The sequence below is a fragment of the Ciconia boyciana genome, chromosome 8 (genome assembly GCF_034638445.1).
Source record: "Ciconia boyciana chromosome 8, ASM3463844v1, whole genome shotgun sequence".
NCBI classification, from domain to species: domain Eukaryota; kingdom Metazoa; phylum Chordata; class Aves; order Ciconiiformes; family Ciconiidae; genus Ciconia; species Ciconia boyciana.
In genome coordinates this window covers 30,418,235-30,442,201 of record NC_132941.1, presented here as the reverse complement: position 1 = coordinate 30,442,201, position 23,967 = coordinate 30,418,235, and the positions used below count along the sequence as shown (strand labels likewise).

Here is a 23,967-nt window from a genome sequence, read left to right as displayed (position 1 = left end):
TACTTGCGCGGCCGGGACGCCATCCTGCCCATCTTCGTTGCGTAGGTTTCGAGCCCGCCGGCCGGTTGGAAGTGAGGAGGAGCTTCCTTCCCGGCAGAAGCTCCTGCCGGGGCACGTCTAGGGGTGTGCGAGGTCTCCTGGTGAGTGGTGAGGGAGAGTGGGCTCAGCAAGCTCCGGCTGGGCCCGCTCGAGGTGCCTGCAAGGCAGGGTAGCGATAGCAGTGGGAGCTCGGGCCCTGAGGCGGGCGGGCCTTTCCGTCCCTCGGCATGGCGTCGGGGCCGGCGCCCGCCTGCGGGAGCCGTGGGCAGCGGCGCTCCCGGAGGAGGGCGTGGGGGAGGGGACGGCGCGGCGCCTCTCCGCGGAGCCTCGTTCCTGAGCGCGGCCGCCATTTTGAGTGGTGGAGTTGAGGGCGGCGACGGCCCCAGGAGAGCGACGTGCGGCGGCGAGGGGCTCCCGGGGGGCTGAGGTTGCGCGGGCGGAGGCCGGGTAGCACTTCCGAGGCGGAGAGGTGGCAGCGGGCCGCGGCGGGGAGCTGGGCGGGAGTGGGGGAGGTGAGAGGGGGGCGGCCCTGGGGAGGCGCGGTAAATGGCGCCGGGGAGCGGGCGGTGGGTCAGGGCCGCGATTTCGGCGGCAGTCGGCGCCGCGGGTGGGCAGGGCGGGGAAGGAGGGGGTCGCTGCGCGCCAGGCGAGGGCGGCGATCGCTGTTCCCTCGCTGTTGCGGCTCGGCGGCCGCGCGGCCCATTGTGGGGCGCTCCCCGTACCCCCCCTCACGGGCACACCGGCGGAGGGCGGCGCGCGCGCACCTGCCGCCGCGCGGGAACCGGGGCGCCGGCGCGAGCCGCTCTCGCCGCGCGGGTCCGACCTCCCCTTCCCCGTCGGGGTCTCCGTGTGCGGCGCCCGCCTTGCTTCCCGGCCAGCACCGACCCCGCTGCCCCTCAAGGTGATCCTGCGGCTCCCTGGCTTGTCCCGGGGCTTTGTAATTTGAGGTAACGCATCGCCGGTGTTTCCGGAAGGGGAAGAAAAACCCAAACAAAAACCAACAGGGAGCGTGGCCCGTGGCTCTTTGTTTGCAGACAAAGGAAGGCCTTGTGTTTCCACGCAGGAACCGTTGCGTGGTTCCTACCCCTTCTTCAACTGTCGTGCTTAAAAAAAAACCCAACCAAAAAACCCCACAAAACCTTATAGGACGGATGTTCGATGTACTCTGAGTAAATAACGAGCTTTATGTGCTGTGCCTACCCACGTGCTGCCCTCCCTACGTGCTGTGTTCCCTAATCAGAGTTTGGGGTGGTTTTAGATGTGTGTGTACTGTAGGTGTGATAAAGTAGAACTTTAAATATATAACAGAAATAAAGCTCGTTATCCATAATACTAGTTATCTGAAGAAAAACTGCCAGATTTCTTTTGAGGGAAGGGACTTAGGCATATATGGAATTTCAAAATTTTTCCTTTTTTTTTTTTTAGGGGTTGATTTAAATAAAACATGGACTGGAGTGGAAAACATAATGGGCCAAATGATACAACTAATGATGGAACAGTGGTACGACTTCGAGGCCTGCCATTTGGTTGCAGCAAAGAAGAGATTGTTCAGTTTTTCCAAGGTACCTCTAGTATAGTCGAAGTGTAGTGACTGAGTTTTCTTGTATCTTTTACGCAATGTTTTGCACATTTTAATTTGTAATAGCTGTTAATGGGGTGGATGGGAGGGATTGTGTTAAATTAGTTTATCTTAAGTAAGAATTATGCCCTGTAAATGAAGTACAAATAACCATAGATGTAGTAAAACACAGTATGTATCTAATTTTGTCGAGGTGGTAAACATATTATACATATTGGGATAAGCTGAATGTTAGCATTTGGATCAGTTAAATTGCTTGATCGGTAGCTATATTTTCTTCATGTAACTTAGGTGGTTGTATTTTTGTATAGTTTAAACAGAAAAGAAGTATGGCTAAATCCATAAATGTGTAATGAAAGATCATTGGCTTGTATTGTTGGGTGATGGGGGAAACAAGGTGGTTTTCTTTTTCGTTGTTGTTGTTTAGATATGCTTTAAGTATTTGCTACAGATGGGAATGTTTCAGCCTTTAACACTGTTCCCCTTGATGGGGTTATTTGTCCTTGGGTTAAAGGGTTGGAAATCGTGCCAAATGGGATAACATTGACGCTGGACTACCAGGGGAGAAGCACAGGGGAGGCCTTCGTGCAGTTTGCTTCAAAGGAGATAGCAGAAAATGCTCTGGGGAAACACAAGGAAAGAATAGGGCACAGGTGGGGATGGAGAGTTTGGGATGGTGTTAAATCTTTATTTTTGGGGGTTGTGGGTCAGTAATGCTTTTGGGGGGGTTGGGGACCATTATATGGAACTGGCTGTTTTTAAGAATTTTTATAACTGATCCTAAGTTAACTTGGGAAATATGGTAGATTTGGGGGGTGGGGGAGACAGTATTGCTCTGGGTAGTTTGCTATACCTAGAGAATTGTTTCAATCGTTCTTGTGTAGGGTAATTTGTGATAAATACTACTATAGCTAGACATTGTTTTTCAACAGTATGTTTCTCATACTTGAAAGACATGTTTTATGCTTAATTTGTACAGCTAGAATTTTCACCTAGTAATTTTTGCTACTGTAAAGTGCTTTGGTTTTTTTTATACACTTAAGATTCTTACGGTTTTGAGGAGAAACTTAAGTTGTATGGTATCTCTAGTCACTTCTATTGGATTGTACATTTAGTTTTAGAAAACGTAGTATGGCCTTTTATAATATTCAGACAGCTTATGCATGTATTCTTATCGGTACTTTGAAAATCCTCTTTTATTAGATATATTGAAATCTTCAAAAGTAGTAAGAGCGAAATCCGAGGATTCTGTGACATGCCAAGAAGAATGATGGGACAACAACGACCTGGACCATATGATAGACCATTAGGAGGAAGAGGGGGTTATTATGGAGCTGGGCGTGGAAGTATGTATGACAGAATGCGTCGAGGAGGTGGTGGATATGACGGTGGTATGTTTATCTAATGAACGGAGGTTCTGTTGTCAGTTTCATGTTTCTGACATCTTTGTCAAGAAATAAAGAAATGGCAGTAGCTTGCAGTACCCATTAGGTTTGACACACTTCTCAAAAAATTTTTACTTGGAATGTATCAAAAAATGTGGCTTAGTATTTAAGATTAATGGAAGTAATAAGAAAACTGTATTTTCAGCAGAATTTGATCTCTTACTTGCATATTTCAGTCTTCTTACTATATAAAAGGAATTTTACATTTGCACTCTGTTCAGAAATCCAGGTTCACCAGTCTGTAGAGGCTGTTCACAAACTTCTGGGTGCCCAAAGACTGAAAAATTGACTCTTGTGCATCACTTGGTGAATTTGCAGTAATAATCTAATCGTTCCTTCCTTTCTCTCCATTGCACAGGATATGGTGGCTTTGATGATTATGGTGGCTATAATAATTATGGCTATGGAAATGATGGCTATGATGACAGAATGAGAGATGGGAGAGGTAAAAAAGTTTTTTTTAATGGTTTGTTTAGAAAGATTTTTATATTATTTGAGTTGTAAGGCATAGTATTCCCAAGACAGAAATAATCACTTTCTTCATTAGATTATTTTGTAAAGAAAGAAGGTTGTTTAAAAAAGGGGAGGAATTGGGGAACCTCAGGAAAATGTAAACATATTGCTTAGGGTATCTTCTGGTTAAGTGTTTGGGTTGATAGACAGGAAGTGTAAACATCTTGCATTCAGTGGCATAAAGTGAGTGCTTTCAGAAAAACAGCAGTAATGACTTTTCTGGCTTTTCATGATGATCTTAGAGGTGTGTGGGTTTGTTTTGGGTTTTTTAATAGGCATGGGAGGACATGGCTATGGTGGAGCTGGAGATGCAGGGTCGGGTTTCCATGGTGGCGGTCATTTTGTTCACATGAGAGGACTGCCTTTTCGAGCAACAGAAAATGACATTGCTAATGTAAGTACAATGGGAAAAAGGGCTTTCTAATGCCAAGAGTTTGCATGGTTTTGTCTTTCCTATTCCAAACTCGGTTGAAGTTCTCAAACAAGTGATTGATGGCTCTAATACATCTGCTTACTAAAGTCACGGCCCTTTATGTGAGTTTTACAAAGCTTAGTAGTACTAAGTGAGCTTTTATAAAGGTACTGTCTGAGGTAAGATTACTGAAGAAGGCAGCCAAACTATATTTAACATTAATCTCTGTACTCTTTGCTCTTTCATTTCCATAAAAGGTGTATTGGAGAGAGACCAGTTGTTGCAATCAGTAGCCTCATTTTAAGGCTTTCAGAAGTTTGTTTAAGCTTAACTGAAGATGCATAATTTTGTAAAAGAGGGATAGCAGATGTGAAACTTTTTGATTGTAGTTTGTATATTTATTTGTTGACCTGAGACTTGTTTTAGGAGGGACAGGATGGGAAGACTGTAGGGAGCTGCGTTCAGCTGGAGGGGACAGGATCCCACTACTCATACGAGATTAGGGTGGCAGATAAAAGCACACCTGCAAGGTTTTGGGAATACATTCTTGTGTCAGTATAGATGTGTTGTTTGTAGGGGAGGAATTTTTCCTGGGATATAAGGCCTGGTTTAAACATGGCCTCTCTACTGGGGAGGGGGCTCCATCTTTATTAGTTGCACCTATATATTATATACACAGAACTCCATTCTTAAGCTTGTGCTTGTTTTCTCTTTTGGTGTTTTGTTCGTTATTTTTTAAATTGAGCTATATTTTCTTTATCAGTTAGATTGTTTTCTTTAGTTTAAAGACTCTCCGAGAACAAGGGCCAAACTTCTTCAGGCTTTGATTCAGAGCATGTTATTGCAAGTTGATGAGTAGTACTTCAGTACTATACCAAAGGTTTGGTTGCACATACTGTTTGTTAAAAAGGCTGTTAGTCAGAAATACCACTGTATCTCTTTGAGTTCTGTAGCAAGGAAGAGCAGCCTGATTGACAGTCAGCTTTTTTTGAATTCCGTAACTGTGTCCTTGCTTTGAGAAGTGTATTTGGCTCTGCTTCTTCAAAAACAAAGTGATTACTGTCCTTTTCCAGGATGGCATCATAGTAGAACTTGTTGCTTAAATCAGTGTGTGTGGGCAGGAATTTTTGTTTGTGTCTTTGCTTTTTAAGAAAGCTCCTCAAGCTCTGTAGCTGGAGCTCTTCAAGCTGTGTAGTAATAATAGATTGTAAGTGTAGATTGACCTAATGAAGGTCTGCTATCACTAAGTAATACTTTGGAAATTAGTAATCAAATTTTTGTGGTAGGATGAGATGAAATTAATGCAGTGCTCCACTAACCACTGGGATGGAAAAAAAGTACCTGGCTTGAATTCTGCATTAATGTGATTTTGTTTGTTTGTTTTTATTCTTAGTTTTTCTCACCATTGAATCCTATAAGAGTACACATTGATATTGGGGCAGATGGAAGAGCCACAGGAGAGGCAGATGTGGAATTTGTCACACATGAGGATGCAGTAGCTGCCATGTCCAAGGATAAAAATCACATGCGTGAGTGTTGTGTTCACCTGAAGCTTTCATTGGCCAGGCTTAAGCAGCATAAACTGAATATAAGGGTTTAAACTGCATTTAACTTCAGTTGCAGTGCAGTACATACACAAATTGTAAGATTTTTTTGCCATTTACCATATTTCAGACTCACTTTTTGTGGGCTTCTAACTGTTACTTGTAAGGTGGGGGTTTTTTTGCTTTGTGTCTCTGTGCTTCTGGTTTCTGAAACAAAATACAAAGGCTTTTTTGTTTCCTACAGAGCATCGATATATTGAACTGTTCCTGAATTCAACTGCTGGAGGTGGTTCTGGAATGGGAGGCTATGGCAGAGATGGAATGGGTATGCATCAATTCCGGATTTAACTGACACTTTGCCGAGTCTGATGAGTCCCAAGCTTGTAACGATGCACTTCCTGCTTTTCAGATCAAGGTTATGGCTCTGTTGGTAGAATGGGAATGGGTAGCAATTACAGTGGTGGATACGGAACTCCTGATGGCTTGGGCGGATACAGTAAGTAAAAGTTCTGTTTTAAATGTATTTCGTGAAAATGCTGCTACGTCCGTCTTCCAGTGGACGATGGGGAAGGGTGGTGGGCTTTGTGTGCTGGGAGAAAGGAAAGGAGGGTGGTGGTTTAATTTAAATTGTAAATCACTTGGGGTTTTACGCATTTTGCTACTGCAGCAAATGCTTGTGTAGAAAAATAGTGCTGAAGTATTGTTATTTTAGTATAAGTTAAGTCATCTTCAACCAACTGTTGTGTATTACCCATCACATTTTTTCTTTTTTTAAGGTATGTATGCGTGACCTTGTGTCAATTGTTTGCAGGTCGTGGCAGTGGAAATAGTGGAGGATACTATGGGCAAGGCAGTATGGGTGGAGGAGGATGGCGTGGCATGTATTGAAGGATAGCCTTGCTTCTACAAAACATCCTGGAAGAAACAGTCTCTGGTCTACTAGACTTTCTTACAAAATTTAATTTCTTTTGTATTTTAAGAACTTTATAATGACTGAAGGAATGTGTTTTCACAATATTATTTGGTAAGCTACAGATTGTGATGGGAAAATCTGTTTTCTGTAGGTTTTATTTGTTGCATACTCTGACTTTAAATAAATTTTTATATTCAAACCACTGATGTTGATACTTTTTATACTAGTTACTCCTAAGGATGTATTACATATTCAAGACTACAGTCGGTTTAAGATGTTGTACTATGGTTCAATAAAGGTGGTTGTACTGTTAACTCCTATGAACACTGATTCAGTTCTATGTAATCTTGGTGTAGTGAATGAGTTTGGAAAAATCACTTGTTTAAGGGGAAAAAAGTAGTTGAATAGATGAGTTTATTTGGTAGCAACCTTTCCTAAACCCTTTTGATAAGTTGTATGTAATAATTTCTCAACATGGCGTAAAGCTGTGGAGGCTAAAATGCCATCGTTCTGGCTTTCTTCCTTGTACTACTGAATCTACCATCTTCAAAGGCACAGCTGCATAGATGAGTAGTGCCTGAGGCTTGTGCCTCCACAAAAGCAGGCAACAACGTTTATTTCCGTGCTTTGCTGCAGAACCCTAGGTACTGCAGTTCACACATCTAATGTGCAAAGCAAACTAGAACACTAGCACAGCTTTTGGCTAACATGAAATGGGTCAACTATGAGTTAATTTGAAGGCAGCTATGTAGTTTGGGTTTTTTTGTTTTTTTTTTTTCACAAACACTGCTCTTGGGAAGAGTGGGGGATTTGGAAGCAAGTTAGACTTTTTCTTTCATGAAATTGTATTTAAACATGGTTCACCCTTTTTTTGCTGCACAGAGCTGATTTGTCTGTATTTGTTCAGAACTTGACAAGCCATTACATGGATGAACTTATTAGAAGCAAAGTATCTCCAAAATAACTATAAGCCCAATACTTGTTAACTAACACACAACCCAAACACTTTGGTAAAACTTTCTGTGCATTTGTGACATGTAAGATATGTAAGAAACTATTGTTCGAAGACACTTAACATACCTAATGTGTAATGAAAAAAGGTATTTATTCTGAGCCAGTGTGATCTCCCAAATTAATTGCTTTGTCCTCAATGCCTCCCTTCAAATGTCAAATGTGATCTTGGGTATTGGAAGTCTGTCACCTGTTTTGCTAGTACTGTGTTATTTATGTAATAAATGTCTTGCTGTGGGAGAGGAGAATGGAGTTTATTTCACTAGAGAGCATGTTCTTGTGTCAGTGGCTGGAAATAATAGCTGGAAGGGTAATGGGCATAGGAAGCTGTCCAAGTACTGGAATATTTTTGGCTAGGAAGGGGAGGGAAGATGAGATCTTAACACAAAGCCCTGTAAGATCATTGGTGTTAACTCATGCTCTTAAAAAAACCTGGGTTCTTGGTCTGTTGCTGAAAAAGCCTGTGTTTCATAAAACTAAGACAGCAAAAGTCAGGACAAGAGTTAATCCAGTTGCAGGAAAAAATACCTCACAGTAAGGTAGAGGTCATTACACCTAATGGGAGCATGTTTTTTCTATCAGCAGAGCAGGTGCCTCTGCAACATCGTCAGCTCTGCACTATTTCCTCACTTGGGTATACTTTGCATTCCATTTTATGAGAAGGAACCCTAACACCTGTTTAAGACTTACCTTTTGAGAGCAGGTTGGGAATTACGCTTCAAGCTATTTTGCGTAACCAAGCAATCTGCCAAAAGCACACTGAGCTTGAGTCTCTGTGGATGAAATTCCACTGTACTGGACAGTGAATGTCTTCAGACTGTCCTGTCCCTTCCACAGTGGCACTTCACCTTGTAACAAGAGCAGCATTCAGGGTTGAACCTTTCAAGTCACTTAAGCAGCGTTTAAACTGCTTTTGAGGAATTGTTTTTGAGAAGAAAACCTATGAAAAAAAGATTGCTCAGTCAGTGAGAAAGTTACAGATCTAATCACTGCACAAAGAGGTATTTTAGCCTGTGCTGTGAAGAGTACAAGGAGGTGAAGCGCTTGTTTGCCTACTGAGAGCTGCTGACACAAGCAGTCCAGCGATGAATGCTAGGAATCAGCGGGGTTTTCCCCTTTGCTTTCAGAGAAGCAGGTGCAAATACGGTAAGTGAACCACCTTTGCAAGAAGGTGGGTACAGCTCATATGATCCCTGTGTGGGGAGGAGGAGCAGCATATTTTTCTCTGTTTACTTGCTAATGCTCCCGGTTCATTAAGTCAGAAGTCATTTCCCAAGAAGAATACAAACTAGGCTGCCCTGATACTGTGTGACCAGTTAGTTTCTTTTGATTAATGGAGTAGGTACCCCCCAGATCTTCCTATGCTCATTGTGAGGATGATTTAGAATCACAACCTGTGCAAGAACAGGGTTTTATAGAAAGACAAAGATACAGGACTAATAATAGTGTGCTCCAAAAAACTGCTAAAAGCAGGCCAGGTATGTAGTTTGATGCTCAGGGAAATAAAGCCACATAGAACATAGGGTATGCACCGTGTTGTTCAAGGCAGAAGTTTTACTTAGAGTAAGTAAAAGCAATCTGAATAATTACATGCTACTTCAGTGAAATTTTCCCATGCAAAAAGGGCAGCACAGAGGAGAGGAAAAGCATGCAGTTTGGTAGCAGAAATGTAATTTACTGCATGTTACAGAAATGCACTGTATTCTTATTTTAAAAGATTGCCTATTTTAACATTAATTTCATTTAGTTGCAGACTTTTCAAAAAGTTACTTATTAAAGCAGTACAGATTAGCATCATCTATATCCTCGATCAAACCCTGCTGCCTCTATACCTGCCCCACATAAAGCCCACCAGAAAACACTCTCAGAATACTTTCAAGGAGGCAGGTGAGCAGCACTTGGTTGGTTATGTCATTAGCGGGGTAGCTCCCCACTCTCCAGCATCTGCAAAGACTTTCTAAGCAACTTGAACACGTCATAATAAAATACTCAAAACAGTCTGAATTACAAATTTAAGTAAAGTGACATTATTCCCATAGTTAAGTTGCAGATCAATTAAATTTATTTTTTTTCCAAAAGCTATTTACAGATTTACAAGTGTTTGGTTTGTATTTTACAAAAAGTTACATCAGGTAATTTTAAAAACATTTTTCTTTTCAAAAACTACATAAGCAACTACATTGAGGTGTTAAAAAGAACAGCTGTATTAGCTTTTAGAATATTAACTAAATCCTATCCTCAAAAGACAAAGCTAAGCTAAACAAAGTGCAAGAACAATTAAAAGATCTGTTTTCAAAGCCTCCCTTTTCCTGTTAGTGAGAATATTCCAAGCCCATGACTGAAGGAACTACCGGGCCGATAATTCTGCTGACGGCTCATCAGTGCTGACCAGAGCGTGGAGATTCCATGGCTGGACCCCATCGCATGGGTGGCTAGAGGGAAGAGGGTGGATTGGTTCTAGTGCAGTGACGTGGAAGTGAGGACAATTTATCAAAGGATGTATTTGTAGTTGCCTATGGGAAGAATAAGGATTTACATCCAGCAGAAGTTACCATCAGTGTGAAGAGTGGTGAGACCTAGACATACTGAAAAGCACTCGGGAAGAAAATGGAATTTAGGAACAAACTCTGAAAGTTTGAGAAAGATGATGACAAAATACGGAAGAACCTTCCTGTCCAACACAGAAAGGACATGGTCCCCAGTATTTAACCCTAGTCTTTCTTGGTGGCAGATTCACTCTGCTTCTAGAGCTATACACTGACTACATGTACAAGCTTGAAAGCATGACTTACATGAACATAATGCAAAGGTATTTGTTCAAGGTTACAGACAATGTCAGGCAAAAATTTTGAATGCACCTTCCTTCATCAAGTGCCTAGAGGCACTCTTTGTTACCTGACAAAATCTCTCCTTACACCTGTGACTACAAGAACAGAGTTGTCAGTGCAATATTCTTGGATGTATCAAATCTTGATAATTGAGGGGAAGTAAACAAATACAGTATTTTGCAATAACTTATCGGACCACTGCATTAATTGCATTACTTTTTTAAAATACAATTTAAATCTAGCTACCACACAGTTTTGCTTCATAACAGCATATCACAGGCACATTCTGCAGCAGAACTAGCTGCAGACTAGCCTGTAAAAGCAGGTAAGTGTATCACCTTTTTCAAGATCATAACAACTAAGATATTCATCAAATCCATGTTAACAGGGTCTCCTCTATAAACTGCCCTGCTTCCTCCAAAAGAGCTTCTGAGCCATTTGTTAGACTAACATTGTCATCTGTATTTTTAACACGTGCATTTTCTACGTTTGGGTCCCATTTTCTCTATTTGTTTCAACAGGAAGCAGAAAAGTAACTCCTCCACAGTACCTTGAAAATGCAACTCTAAACTGCTTACCTGAAATTCTGGAAATACTGCTGTACATTCTTCAGTTTTTTGGTTTTTTACAGGATTAGCTAAATACCAAAAGGTAATACATATCTTGTAAAATAATCTTATGGCACGTTAGAAGAGCATCTCTGTATAAGTATTGCATGGCAGGAATCACAGACCCGAACAGGCTTTGGTGAAGAAGGCAGAGGCAGTTCATTGTCAGAACAGGCATTACAGAAGATCTCACCACAGTTTCTACAATGGTGCTAAATAACAGGAAGAAGATTAAAAATTAAAATTTACAATGGAAATATACTTGGTAATTGGATACCAATAAACAATATACACAGAGCAATCCAAAATTCTTCACTGTGAGGGTGGTGAGGCACTGGAACAGGTTGCCCAGAGAAGTTGTGGATGCCCCATCCCTGGAAGTGTTCAAGGCCAGGCTGGATGGGGCTTTGAGCAACTTGGTCTAGTGGAAGGTGTCCCTGCCCACAGCAGCAGGGTTGGAACTAGGTGATCTTTAAGGTCCCTTCCAACCCAAACCATTCTATGATTCTATGTGATTCCTTCCACTTCTTTGGTCTGAGCATGGAATCCTTTTTCAAAAGATAATTCATCTAAATCCCCATCTATGATGCAATCAAACCATGGTCTGTCTAGGATTGCACCATGGATAGATAGGCAGATGGTCTGTCTAGGACCATATATGTATATTTATATGCTTTGCAGATTTTATTCAATCCCTGGGTTAAGAACATACTCTGCTATATGAAAATATAATATAAGCAATGATATTCAAGACAGTGGATGATTCCATCAGGTAGCTAACTGAGATTTAACATAAAAAGGTAAAATAAAAATCACCACTCACATTAATAAAGCATGGAAATTAACATCACATTTTACTTTAAAACAGCAAGAAACTCATAATTTTTTAGTCTATTGTATAAAAAATGCCATAAAAAGACTTCCACACATGTCAAATTGTAACAGTGCTATAGCTGACAAGTGTTTGAGAAGATGATTCCACAAAGTAGGTTGAATAATTTTTAACTATGTTCCTTTGTGACACTTCACCAAAAGGCAGTGTTTCTTTTGAAATTAGGGCCCAGCTGCATTGTACGTATCAAAGAACTAGAAAGACATCTCAAAAATAACTACGCATTCATCTGAGCATTGGCGTTTCATGCCACACCTCTAAGATAATTAATGTTTTTCTCATAATACATGTAAAAAATTTGGAATAAATTTTGTTAAAGTTTTACCTTCCTTTTGGAAAGAGAAAATTCCTTTTCACATAACTTGCAATGTGTAGCCTCTTTGTCCTTCAACCAAACCTGGCCCTGGAGAAAAAATTACCATAACTATATGTATCTGATGAAGTTAAACTTTGAGTTACAGGGGACAAGACAAATCAATAGCAGTACATTTACTGCCTGAATTGCTTAATGCCCCGCGACTAGTATAACATCACAAAGACACTCCAAAGCAGTACAAGACTGCTCCAAAACACTGCAAAACCTTATGAGACAAGACAGAGCGGGCATAAGTGCAGAGAGAACATGCTTGAGGTAGTAATGCTGGTCAGTGGCTGAGCTGGGAAAAGCAGAAAGGTATCCAAGTCTCAGAGCTGAAGCCTATTTCCCTGCCCATCACATAGGAACAGTCCCCAAGATGCACTGAAGCAAAAAAAACAGGACAGTGTCAAGAACTGTTAATTTCCTTCTGTCTAAACCAATTAATAAAAACAGGAATCTGCTCAACAAAACCATTTCAGACACCTTTACTTGGACTGAAATAATATGCAAGGTGACATACCACGTGATAGAATGTGTGCAGGCAAAATTTCTGCTCTCAAGTGCTCCCTGCATATCTTTAAGAAAGTTCCAAACCTCTTGGCATTACAGATAATATTTTATCAGCTTTGGTGCTACAAGTTTACTTAATTCCTAGGATGATTAAATATTTATTGATCATTGAGAAGTAGTACCTAATTTAAGCTCAGTTGGCTACGTATTCTGTCCCAGATACACTTTGTAAAATATAGAAGGGTGTCCATTGCAAGAAAAGTGTCAAAATGCATAGCTGTACATCAAACAAGAAAAATCAAAAGCAACCGAGTATAGTTTTTGCATGAGGTTACAGGGAGTCTGTGGTTCTCTCCCACTGGAGGAAGTCATACAATGAGTCTCTTCTGAATAGTTGCTGTTGGAGAGAAGTCTTCTCATGCTTACAAAATATTTCAAAGGGAATAGTGAAAAAAAAAAAGTTTCTCTTTCCTTCAAACACTACTAACCTGCAATGCTTTGTTCGCTTCTTTTATATCTTCTATTTTCAGCTTTGATCTAAAGAATAAGATAATGCTATTTCAAACCTCTATATTGTCAGTTATGGTCTAACAACTTTAAAAGTTGTCTGTACTTAAAAAATTATAAGCAAAGTAGTCTGAACTTTTAGTTAGTATTTTATATTACAGCAGCATCCAGGAGATGCAATCAATATTACGCCCTGCTGTGCTAAGCACTACACAAAGACAAGCTCTCTCCAAAGAGCTCAGAATCCTTTGAAGGGCTGTAAACTCGCCTGGGGTTATGTGGATAAGAGAAATTTGTACCAGCATAGCTCTGTGCAAATACCTAAAGCTACCACACAGCATTGGTACAAAACCAAAATTTAAACTTCTGGACTTGTACAAGACCACATTATGTCATTATGGAGAAACTCAGAAACCATCTGAGTGCGTATGGCAGCCATCCAGTGCCAACCTACTCAGAATTGACTGAGTCACAGCATATATACTAGGTTATTCTATAGGGCATGGAAGTCTACACTAGTCACAGCAAAACTACTTAGGAGACAGAGATCATTAAATGAAACTTTAACAACACATAACAATAACGAGAGCTGCGCTCAGAGCTTACTGCTCACTATAGTCTGAAGGGGTTTTGATAAGGTAATGCCTTACATCCTCCGCAGACTTAGAAACAATGGCCTATGATTGTCATACAGAGAATCTTCATCTCTTCAACAAAAGGAATCCATGAGCTTGCATCCTCACAAAAAGATAAGCACTGTCCTGCAGGAGCCAGAGCTGTTATCTTCTACTTGGGTTCTTCTTTGTGAATGCCACAACATGCAAACTAGCCAACTGTTTTCAATGCAAAATAACTCCTAATGCCCCCAGGCCCTTTTAAACTAGGTTTTTCTGTTCAGAGCACTATAATTACCCATGAGTTCACAGCTAGCCCACCAGCCAAAACCAAAAATAAACAGACCCGACCTAACTAGACATATTTCTTTTCAATAACTGGCTAGGTAATATTGTCATATACAGCCTAATTCACATGACCACCATCCTATTATTTTTCTTAATTCAAGTTTATATGACAAAAATAATCATTATCATGAATAACAAAATTACTCGCTCAGCTTGGATGCCAGTTCTTGGAGAGCAGCTTCTTGGTCTTGACATATCCTTTTCAGTTGCTTGTTCTTTTCCTGAAGTTTAAGGAACTCCTTAAAACAAAACACAAAACAAACAAACAAAACCCAAAAAAACCCAATTATTCTCAAAATTGTATTTGTCTACTGCCTATAAAATTGCTACTACCCAAAGCTGATCTTACTGAGAAAGCCAAGTGAATGACACTCTATTAAGATTCCCAAATCCAACTTGAACAGCCACAACTCAAGATTAAACACTCTTAGACCCCAAGAGATGAAGCGGTTTTGCTTCTGCAGTCCTCTCCAGGAAAAAAATAAAAACAATTGATTGCAGAGATCAACACCACTATATAGCCATGTATACCGAGCCAGAGAGAAGTTGAAGCACTTTCTGGCCTACAATGAGAAGACAAAGCCTTCAATACAACTGAGAAAGGAAAACGAGGATTTCATTTTTCCTTATTCAAAGCACCGAGTTCTGATCTGAGGACTAAATGGGGAGTAAAAAACCCATTTTTTTTCTTAATCTATTTGTGAGAATACATTAATCTTTCTTATCTACTTGCAGAAATACTTAAAAATACCATGTCTAAGTCCATAATGAACTTTGCCGTCAATTTCTAAATTACTAGTCAAGTTTTACTGCAGAATTTACTTTTTTAAGGTTAATTATTTCTTGGGTCTCTATTCTCAGATGAGATACAGTTTCCTTTTCCTTTTGAAGATCATCCTCTAAGGTTTGCCGCCACTCTTTTTCTATCTTCAAATCTGTTTCCAGCTGAAGCCTAGAATATGCAAAACAAAAAAACCCAATCACTGTGCACAACAGGATCATTTTTAAAAAATAAAAATTACTTCATTCCTGGGTGCAATATACTATTATCATAATAAACAAATGATCAACTTACGTGTTTTCTGAAACAGAAATAATGTATCAATATCATATTTTACACATCAGTGTAATACATAAAACAAAACATTGTCACTTAGAGAATGCTTTTAAAAAGAAATGCATTTAAAGGACCAAGAATATGGCATTGTTTTGAAGAGCTGACCTTTGTAATAAACGAGCAAGAGCAGATTAACCACAAAATTCTAAAGTATTTTTAAAACATGCATAAGAGAAAGCCCCCTTAACCTTACCTAGCTTGTTTCTAAAATAAAACAAACCAACCAACCAACCACACTGCCATTGCTGATGCAGACAATGATTGCATATAGCTCTGGTGCTCATAAAAGTTACTTAATATTACACCCTTAAATGTGAATCTTCTATTTTAGACTAAGGCTTATGGCATTTTGAACAGAACTGAAAATAAAGGAGGAAGGACTTTAAATTACTATTTTTATTGAGCTTCCTACATAGCTGAGGTTCAACATAAAGAAGGATCTAAATTCTATTAGTTTAACTGGAGTCCATTTAAAGGAATTAGGGCTACTCTGATGGAAGATCCACTCTGGCTTGAATTTCACTATCAGTTTCATGGAAGAGCTGGTGTTTAGAATGTTACGGAGAAACCAAAGGATGGAAGCACCATGCTCAACCTTCTAGATCTAAATTGTGCCAACACAATAAAAGAGGAAAAAATCTGAGAGTAGTCATGCAAGGTTTTTTGATGGAAAACCTGTATCCACATTAATTTTCCTGTTTTAAAACCAAAACCATTTTTAAAGGAAAGACTTACATTTTGGGACACTACCTCAGCATCTGGCTGGAAAAGATCAGAAGTGAACATGACCTTGAGGTTTCAGAATTGCAGAATTCTAAGGCTGGGGTCTGAACTGTTCTTTTGCCAAAATCTGCAAAGATGACTGTGGTAGTAAAGTGAACATTTGTCATGACAGGTAAACAAGTTTATTAACATTCAGAGTTGTAAGAGAGACAGGGTGGGCTAATAATTGGATTGGAAATCACTAATTTTTAAGCCCCAGTCCTTGTTGTGCTACAGATTTGCACTGCCTTAAATAATTTACTTGTTATCTTTCCAAACAGGGAAAACACCTGCCCTTACAGGGAGCTTTTTACATTACATATTTATTTAAATCAGTACTGAAGGATTTAAGAGGAGAAAGGGTAGAGGGTTGGCTTTTATATTACTTTTTAATATTTATGATTCCAGTGGATTTTCATTTTTTATTTCCTGCACAGTGGTAAGTTAAACCACTTCTACCTTATCTATAAGCCTGATCAACTAAACTATTCTTATGCCATTTCTGTTTAAGTTTATGCTACCACATACTGGTAGGTTTTGTTAAAAGTGTGTATTACTACTGCTACTACACTATGTATTTTCCCCCATTTATGAGAACTTCCTCATGAATTAAGCTGGCACTTTTAGACAAAAAATAATGCTGTTCTTCCCTGTCCTTTCAAGCTGCACACCATTTTAGAGGCACCCAAAGGTAGCTTGACTTTCTCAGAATCGCATATTTTCTTCCACCTTGCCAGTACCTAACATGAAGATCTTCAGCATTTACATTCTGTTCAAAACCATTTATCAACAACCAGCCTGTATTAAGACACAGGGCATACTGCAATGTAGAATGTTTACTGCTGTATATATTTCCAAACAGGAAAGATATACTTACAGCTGTCTCTCCTTCTGGGAGAATTCTTTCTGTAGACTTTCAGATTTATTCACATATTCCTGTTTAAGTTTCTCATCCTCGGCCTCAGCCTCCATTTGAGCCTTCTCTGCTTGCTGCAATCTGGTGTAATTCAAATCAACTTTGGGTAAAACTGAAGCTAGAACTAGGGTGTAGAGGGTGAAGAAGACAAATAAAAGAAAAATGGGGAAATAGAAACATTTCTAAATAAAAACAAAGTTTGGGGGAAACTCACAAACTCAAACGAGAAATCCATACAATGCCTAGAGAACTAGCTCCTGTTTTTTTCATGCAGTAAGAGAGCAATCACTGTAAGTAATTACTGTTTTATTTTATGCTCATGAATAACAGATGCCAAAGCATGATGATACATATTTTAGAATTGAAACATATACCTTAATGCTTTTTTTTTTTTTTTTTTTTTTCCATTTAGCATATGTTCATGTGTTATTTTTGGAAAGGTTTTTTTGGGTTTTTTTTTTTTTTTTTTTTTTTTTTTTAAATAAATCCTTTAAAAGTACTTGGCCTGTACTAATCACCCATTAAGACAGGGCAGAGCACATGTTGTGCAAAAGCAGCTCAAAACAATTCGGGCATAAGGCTGAATACAGAGCACTGCAAACAGACAGCAAAGAAATTTAACTAGCCTAAGACAACAAGACCACCCTGACAGGTCCCACTACATTTATAGAACTACATCAACTACCATCATATTATGAAATTAATTTAAATAATCGGTATTAAAAATAATACATTCTCACACTGGTTAAAATAGCTCCATACTATAGACAAAATAAATTAAACTGATTAATCAAGAAGTGAGGGATTTTTTTTTTAAATTTAATCTTTCCTTTCTGAATTCCAGGGGTTTGTTTCTGCTTCAGCTAGCACTCCCCATGGAATCCATGAGTTCCCTGTGGTTCCTCTCTGCTTGGTCACGTCTTCAGTCCAAAAAAGATGGATGTAATGTAATGTAAGTAAAAATACTAAAATGGAACTTGTGCTGTATCACGGCTACACCTGTCTTGATGAAAAGGCAGGAGAGTAAAAGGGCCTGTAAAATACCACTGAATGTCCCCAGCTGCTGCATCTTGTTTAACAAAACTGTTTCAAGGGCCTCTCAGGTAAGTGATGGGAGAAATCAGTGATACCCTCTGTGCTTGATTTCTCACTTCCCAGCAGCTAGCTGAATGCAGAGTAACCCACAACTCCCAATGTCAGCTAAAAAGAAATTAAGTCAGCAATATATCTACATTTGTGCTTCTACTGATGAAGTTGCACCAGCAGGACTTTCCAAACGCCGCCAGTAAACAAGTGAAAAAAGACTGGAATTAAACTACCTTAATAAAGTGTGTACTATCTCATTCAACTATACCAGTTGTTTTAAGAATGTTCCCAGTCACATTTGCAATGGTAGTACACAGAGGGCCAGAACACGTACAGAAAGGAGAATACTGGGAAAAAGCAGGGTCAATTCACTGGGCAAAAGAAGCTGAATGAAGCCACACAACACAGTAACACCAAAAGCAAGTTAAAACCCTCCCTAAATCACAAATTAAACTGCAGTGTAGTTTCCACAACCAAGGTAGAAAGGGAGCTTGCTACCCAAGAAACATGCTAGCCAACCCAGGCTACAGCACCATCCTCTAGACTAGCACCAAGGCTAATCGCACCACTGTAATTCAGACAAATGCTGAGCTGGACCGAGTTCGCAGCAGGATTTGCGATTCAGATGATACTGAGGCAGATACTTGTTTGCATAGACGACCGTGAGATGGTTAACACTCCCATTTCTGCTATGGTCTACTTGTTGTTTTATTCAGTGTTTCTGGTTTGGGTTTTCTTTGAGGATAGGAGATATTTATTCTTCTTTTTTAGCAGCCAACCCATGTTAAAGGCTCTTTCTGATTCCAAACCAAGGAATACAGTAATATATAATCATGGAATAGAAACCCTTTCTGTATTATTGCGTCCTGCCCCCGCTTTTGCAAATACATCCCCTTCTGCTGAAAGACCCTAAGATTCTTTTCCCAGTCAACTTCCCGTCCACACTCCAGAGCAAATGGTGGGAAGCGCATCAAGGGCAGTCACAGCAGCTAAAACTCTCTTCTGCAGTGCAGGCAAGCAGCAACTCAAAGCAGAAATATGAGTTGTACAGACTGCCTAATGATGGAGGGAAGGGCAAAAGGGTTGGGCAAAGCCACAGGTTATGATTACAGTATGGACAAAGCCACAGACAGGCAAGATCCTTAGCCAAACAAGTTAGACAAGTTCAGGATCCAGGCCCTGAATGTAAATCCTATTTATTACTACAGCTTCCACTGTAGCTATCATGATGCAGCTGTTCTAGGCAGGAGTCACAGCTACAAAATTTGCGAGAGCGCACTGCCCTCCCTGCCTGGAGCCCCATCCAAGTCCAGGCTCCAAACACATTTTAACTCCATTAAAATATTTTACCCCACGTCACACCAGCAAAATGGAATTAGACTCTAGCTGTTTTATCTCCAAACCCTGTAATTCTTCCACTGTACATACTGAACATGTATGTTGACATCACCCTCTTTTTTTAAATATATTGTTCTGATATAGCACCCAATTCCCCTTCCCCCAAACTCCTGTCATGCTGTTTAAGAAAACAGTGCCAGTTACAACAAAAAAAAACCAACAGAGAGCATGCTTTGGGGATAAATACAGCCTAACAGTGAAATAAATAAGCAGGGGAGAAGGGAAATACTAGTCAGAAGGGCTACTTTTTAAATCTGTTCATACCATAAAGAATAGGAAAAATCACTAGATTAGAAACAAATGTCATAAAAATGCACAGTCAAAGTAAAGATAGCTAACCTTTTAAAATAAACTTAGTTTGACAATTAAGAAGTTATTAAATAGCATTAGAAAACTAGCTTACATTTGCTTAATAATAGTGCAATAATTTACTTTTTTTTTCTTTTTTTTTTTTTTAAGAGGGTAAAGTGAGATCGGAGATGATGTTCTTTCAGAAAACAAAATAGAACTCAGCTACTATCAGTTACAGTGCAGGATTTCTAATACCACTTCATATTTAAAACTGTAACTTTAAAATTTTTAAGGGGTATCTTATCAGTAATTATTTAAATACAACAGATCTGGAGGAGCTTTCAGAATGATATATCTTTGACAAGTTTATACTGGTGCTGAGCTTCATTGCTGGCACATTTGACGAATGACATTGCAATAGTCCTAGTTTGAGTTAACAGATCTTTGTCACTTCATGAATGCAGTGGACAAAAATCAAAGACAGATGAAGGCAGCAAAATAGTAAAAACAAAAATTGGGATAAAGGATAAAAAGAAAAAGAAAAAAGAGGAAAAAAGGATGTCAATAAAAGAATATTCATGTCACTATTTTTTTAAATACATAACCATGTTTTTCATAATCAGATTTAAATGAAAAAAAAAAAAGACGTCAAACACCAACATGACAGGGCTTATGGATATGCCATATTTTACAATTAAAAATATCAATGTTGCATATAGGCCACTAAATTAAAACATATTAATCACATTTTAATATGTAATACATGCAGTCTAACCATAATGTAAATTCATGTATTGGAATTTTAGTCTTTCACTTTTCAACCTTTCAGTGTAAAAACTCGTTATGTCACTGAAAATAATGGTACTTCCAAAGCAACAGACAATTTTAAGAGCTTCAGAAAATACAGCAGTGATCCATGAAGGCAATAAATGTTTATATTAAGCACATGCTTAAGTATAAGCAAGATTAATGCTTTGGTTTCTATTGCATCTCATTCAGGTGGGGAAAAAAAAAAAAAAGAGGTAATAATGAATCAGAATTTTGAAACAGCTGAAAGAACAACTTTTGATATCAGCACAAAAACATAGGACCAGAAGAAAGATGGTGGAGGAAGAAAAATGAAAGATTAAGTTTGTATTTAAAATAAATGTATTTGTTAAAAAGAAAAAAAAAACCCAAACACTAAAGCACTAGTTAAAGTTTCAGAAAGGTTCTTTTTTACATTTTCTAGTTGAAAGTTACATTTCAGTGGCAACTGTGTAGGAATGCAGTAAAACGTAAGGGGATGGAGAAATGAATGAAGAAAAACAAAGATGGGCCTGTACCTTTGTTCTAGTTGTTTCATAGTTGCATTAATTTGATTGGTCTTATCCTCTAATCGACCAATTATTTCATTCTTTTCTTTCATAGCATCTTCCGAAACCTGTGTTACAAAAAAGGTTAAAATTGAAGTAGGTATACATTACACTTACCTCATGGGGTTTTTTTCTTCAATATCTGAAGGGAAAAATGTTAAAATGGCTTCAGGTTTTGATTCTTTTTAAACACTGTCATCTAAAAAATGTAGTTGACAGTACTCAAAATTTTATGCCTAGCAAATTCGTAGTTTTGTACTTTGCAAGTGTAGATGCTACTTAATAAGAATACATTTTTCATTTTGGTTTCCTTTCTTAGTTAAACATTTTGCAAGTCAACTTAAATTCACTGGTCATCTTTTTAAGTAGCCCATCAGAAGCTTACCAACAAAGAGCTAAGATGCTTAGTCCTGGAAATCCCTAAGGTTCTCCAACTCTTATCAAACTACTATATGTGCCTAAAAATCTGTTAAGAATTTTACTAACACATTTTACAATTTTGATTGCTTGCAGAGCTGTTACAATCGCAGCTTGAAGATCTAAATAAAAGGTAGAGCATTATCCTTGCTATGCAGATCAACACTATCAACTAGTCGCTAAACAGCAGAGATTGGGCATGACTAAACATTTTTACCCTGCCCAGGAAGCAGGTCTTAATGTCATTAAGTGCAATCAGTGTTACCCACAGTCCCCAGAAGCACAGCTTTAAAAGAAAAACAAAACCCTACAGATCCTAACGTACTGAAGAACATTCTCTTCTTATTTTTCTTTCCAGCTCTATTTATATTTCCTCTGGTCCAGTTTCTTCACAGTTGCAGGTGGAAAAGTAGCATCCTTTGTCCATCATCTCAATTACCACTCTGCAGCATCCTAATTTTTTCCACTCATTCTGCCACAGATTTGACTGGTTTCTTGTGCTGTTTTTGATAATTTATTCCATAAATCAAATTTACATTCTGCATAAATTATTAACTGTTAAACTTCCCTCATGTTTGGTCATTTGTTAACTGCATGTTGGGTCTCTCAGATCCATATTCTCCCAAAAAAGCATTGCATTGTTACAGATTTTCTTAATTTGTTAACAGATTAAAAACAAAACCCCTGTAATTAGCTCTTTTCATTTAACACAGCCTTGTTTTTCAAAATGCCTTTCCTCCCTTTGAAACTTCAGATCTCTTCTTTAACTGCTCACTCCGTGCCTGCATTCTCTTGGGTTTTTATACAACACAGGCCAAAAAGTGTAATTATGACTAGATATACTATTACTCTCTCTATTCCACACAGCATGTTATTAGGCCATGATCTTATTCTCATGCTCTTTTCTTCTATAAACCCACTAACATTAAGTGACCGCCTTAAGAACTGCTTTGTGTGAAATCATGCTTGCATCAGTAATGTTCCAAAATGACAAGCTGACCTAAGAAGTGGAAAGAAACCAAAAATTAAGGAAACAGCAGTATTTAACTAAACAAAATGGTAACGCATCTCTCACTCCAATCGAAGTCGTTTCATCAGTTTAACAGCAAACTGTTCCTTTACCTGCAGCTTTTGGTACATTTCCATGTTAATTGCTTTAACTTCATCAAGCTGCTGTCGAAGGCCTATGAGGGTATCCTGCTTCTCATGGATGTCCTTCTCCAGCAACTTCATGGCAAGTTCTATCTCATGTTTCATACTAACTTGAACCACTAGCTCATTCTCCATATCCTATAAAACACAAACACAATACAACACAGAACCTTTAAATAATTATGCAACATTTTATCTCTGCTTTGACAAAGACAAAAGCTAACTCTAACACAGCTGCAGCACCACCTATTTCACCACTTCAGAAATTCTGCCCGTCTTTGACTTTGCAAATTATCCACTACATAAATATTACACTCTCATGTACTTAGTGACTGATGCTTTTTTTTTTTTTTAACTCTGGGAGAAGACAACTCACATTATAAGAAATTACCCTGCCAGTGTTGCATAAAGAGTTGCCTAAGTATTAATTACAAAAATAGAACTAAAGCATTTCTATTTTCACAAGAAAAATTTAGCATACATATGGAGCATACAGTATTGCTAACAACTTACCTAAAAATTTCTCAGATAAAATGTATTTTCTTTACTATGCTTTAGCAGCATTGTTACAGAAATATTGATGCATTGATTACTCCGTTAAAAAACCCTTTTTATTACAGGCAGTTAGAGAAAAGGCGATTCAAGTTAATTAAAGGCAGCATCTAAGCTCAGCAAAAGCTTAGACTCTTCTCAAGCGTAATCTTTTCTAGAAGTGCTGCATAATTCTAGAAAAGAATACTTACTTGTCGAAGTTGTGATTCTTCTCGAAGCTGTCTACGTGCTTCATTGTACATTTCATCTAAACCCTGCCTGGAGTGTTTGTATGTCTGAAGTTCTGCTTCAACATCCACTTTTGTTGCCTACAAAGACACAGAGAATCTATCTATCTTCATCACAAGTTTAGCAGTTAATAGCATAAATTTAACACTGTGGGGAAAAACAAAAAAGCTTAAAAATACATTCTCCAAGCACAGTACAAACAGGGAAAGAGCTGTTTCTGCTATGTGGTCATCGGTTTTATAATGAGAATTGAGTAAATCTAGCAAAATAAACATCTGTACTGCAGTACAGTCCTCCTTCAGTAAGTCACTAATACACAACTGTTTCAGTACTGAGCAATGCAAACATCTGCTTAACCTGTGCTTTTACCAATTATCCTGTAAAACACATACAGGAAGTTACATAAGGAGCTACAAATCACAGCTTAAAAAAAAAGTTCAGCACTTGTATACACAATTACTCCAAATGACATTTCATATAATGAGACAGGTCAGAATAGACGGTTTGCCAACTAAAACACGCGCTACTTTGACAAAGTTTTCAGAAAATATTGCCTTAAATGCTCTTAGATA

At 38.8% G+C, this 23,967-nt stretch overlaps 2 protein-coding genes across 13 annotated transcripts in view; one reads left to right on the top strand and one right to left on the bottom strand.

Moving 5' to 3' along the window:
- Window position 1: 1 nt before the first annotated feature.
- On the top strand, window positions 2–6,648 carry HNRNPH3 (heterogeneous nuclear ribonucleoprotein H3). 4 transcript variants are annotated; one of them, XM_072871641.1, is made up of 10 exons: window positions 2–140; window positions 1,465–1,601; window positions 2,133–2,271; window positions 2,822–2,964; window positions 3,422–3,508; window positions 3,852–3,970; window positions 5,382–5,517; window positions 5,777–5,857; window positions 5,942–6,028; window positions 6,344–6,648. In XM_072871641.1, exons 2-10 carry the CDS (start codon window positions 1,484–1,486, stop codon window positions 6,418–6,420), a joined length of 987 nt encoding a protein of 328 aa, XP_072727742.1. In that variant the 5' UTR covers window positions 2–140; window positions 1,465–1,483; the 3' UTR covers window positions 6,421–6,648. The 4 variants fall into 4 exon arrangements, with proteins under 4 accessions (XP_072727742.1, XP_072727741.1, XP_072727743.1 ...); XM_072871640.1 differs by having other exon boundaries at window positions 2,822–3,009; XM_072871642.1 differs by having other exon boundaries at window positions 2,822–3,009; window positions 6,309–6,648.
- Window positions 5,531–23,967, bottom strand: part of RUFY2 (RUN and FYVE domain containing 2) — a 32,363-nt gene continuing 13,926 nt past the window's right edge. For 3 of the 9 annotated variants that reach the window (XM_072871636.1, XM_072871637.1, XM_072871638.1), the window contains 9 exons: window positions 23,359–23,475; window positions 22,586–22,753; window positions 21,017–21,114; window positions 16,878–16,997; window positions 14,944–15,073; window positions 14,266–14,360; window positions 13,141–13,189; window positions 12,110–12,187; window positions 9,254–11,104 (listed from right to left, as the gene is read on the bottom strand). In XM_072871636.1, coding sequence (XP_072727737.1) covers window positions 10,961–11,104; window positions 12,110–12,187; window positions 13,141–13,189; window positions 14,266–14,360; window positions 14,944–15,073; window positions 16,878–16,997; window positions 21,017–21,114; window positions 22,586–22,753; window positions 23,359–23,475 — 999 coding nt within the window. In that variant the 3' untranslated portion in view covers window positions 9,254–10,960. Of the gene's footprint in view, window positions 6,122–7,088; window positions 8,397–9,252; window positions 11,105–12,109; window positions 12,188–13,140; window positions 13,190–14,265; window positions 14,361–14,943; window positions 15,074–15,973; window positions 16,101–16,877; window positions 17,041–21,016; window positions 21,115–22,585; window positions 22,754–23,358; window positions 23,476–23,967 lie in introns of those variants that run through there. The other 6 variants (XR_012044017.1, XR_012044016.1, XR_012044015.1 and 3 more) reach the window with 6 other exon arrangements.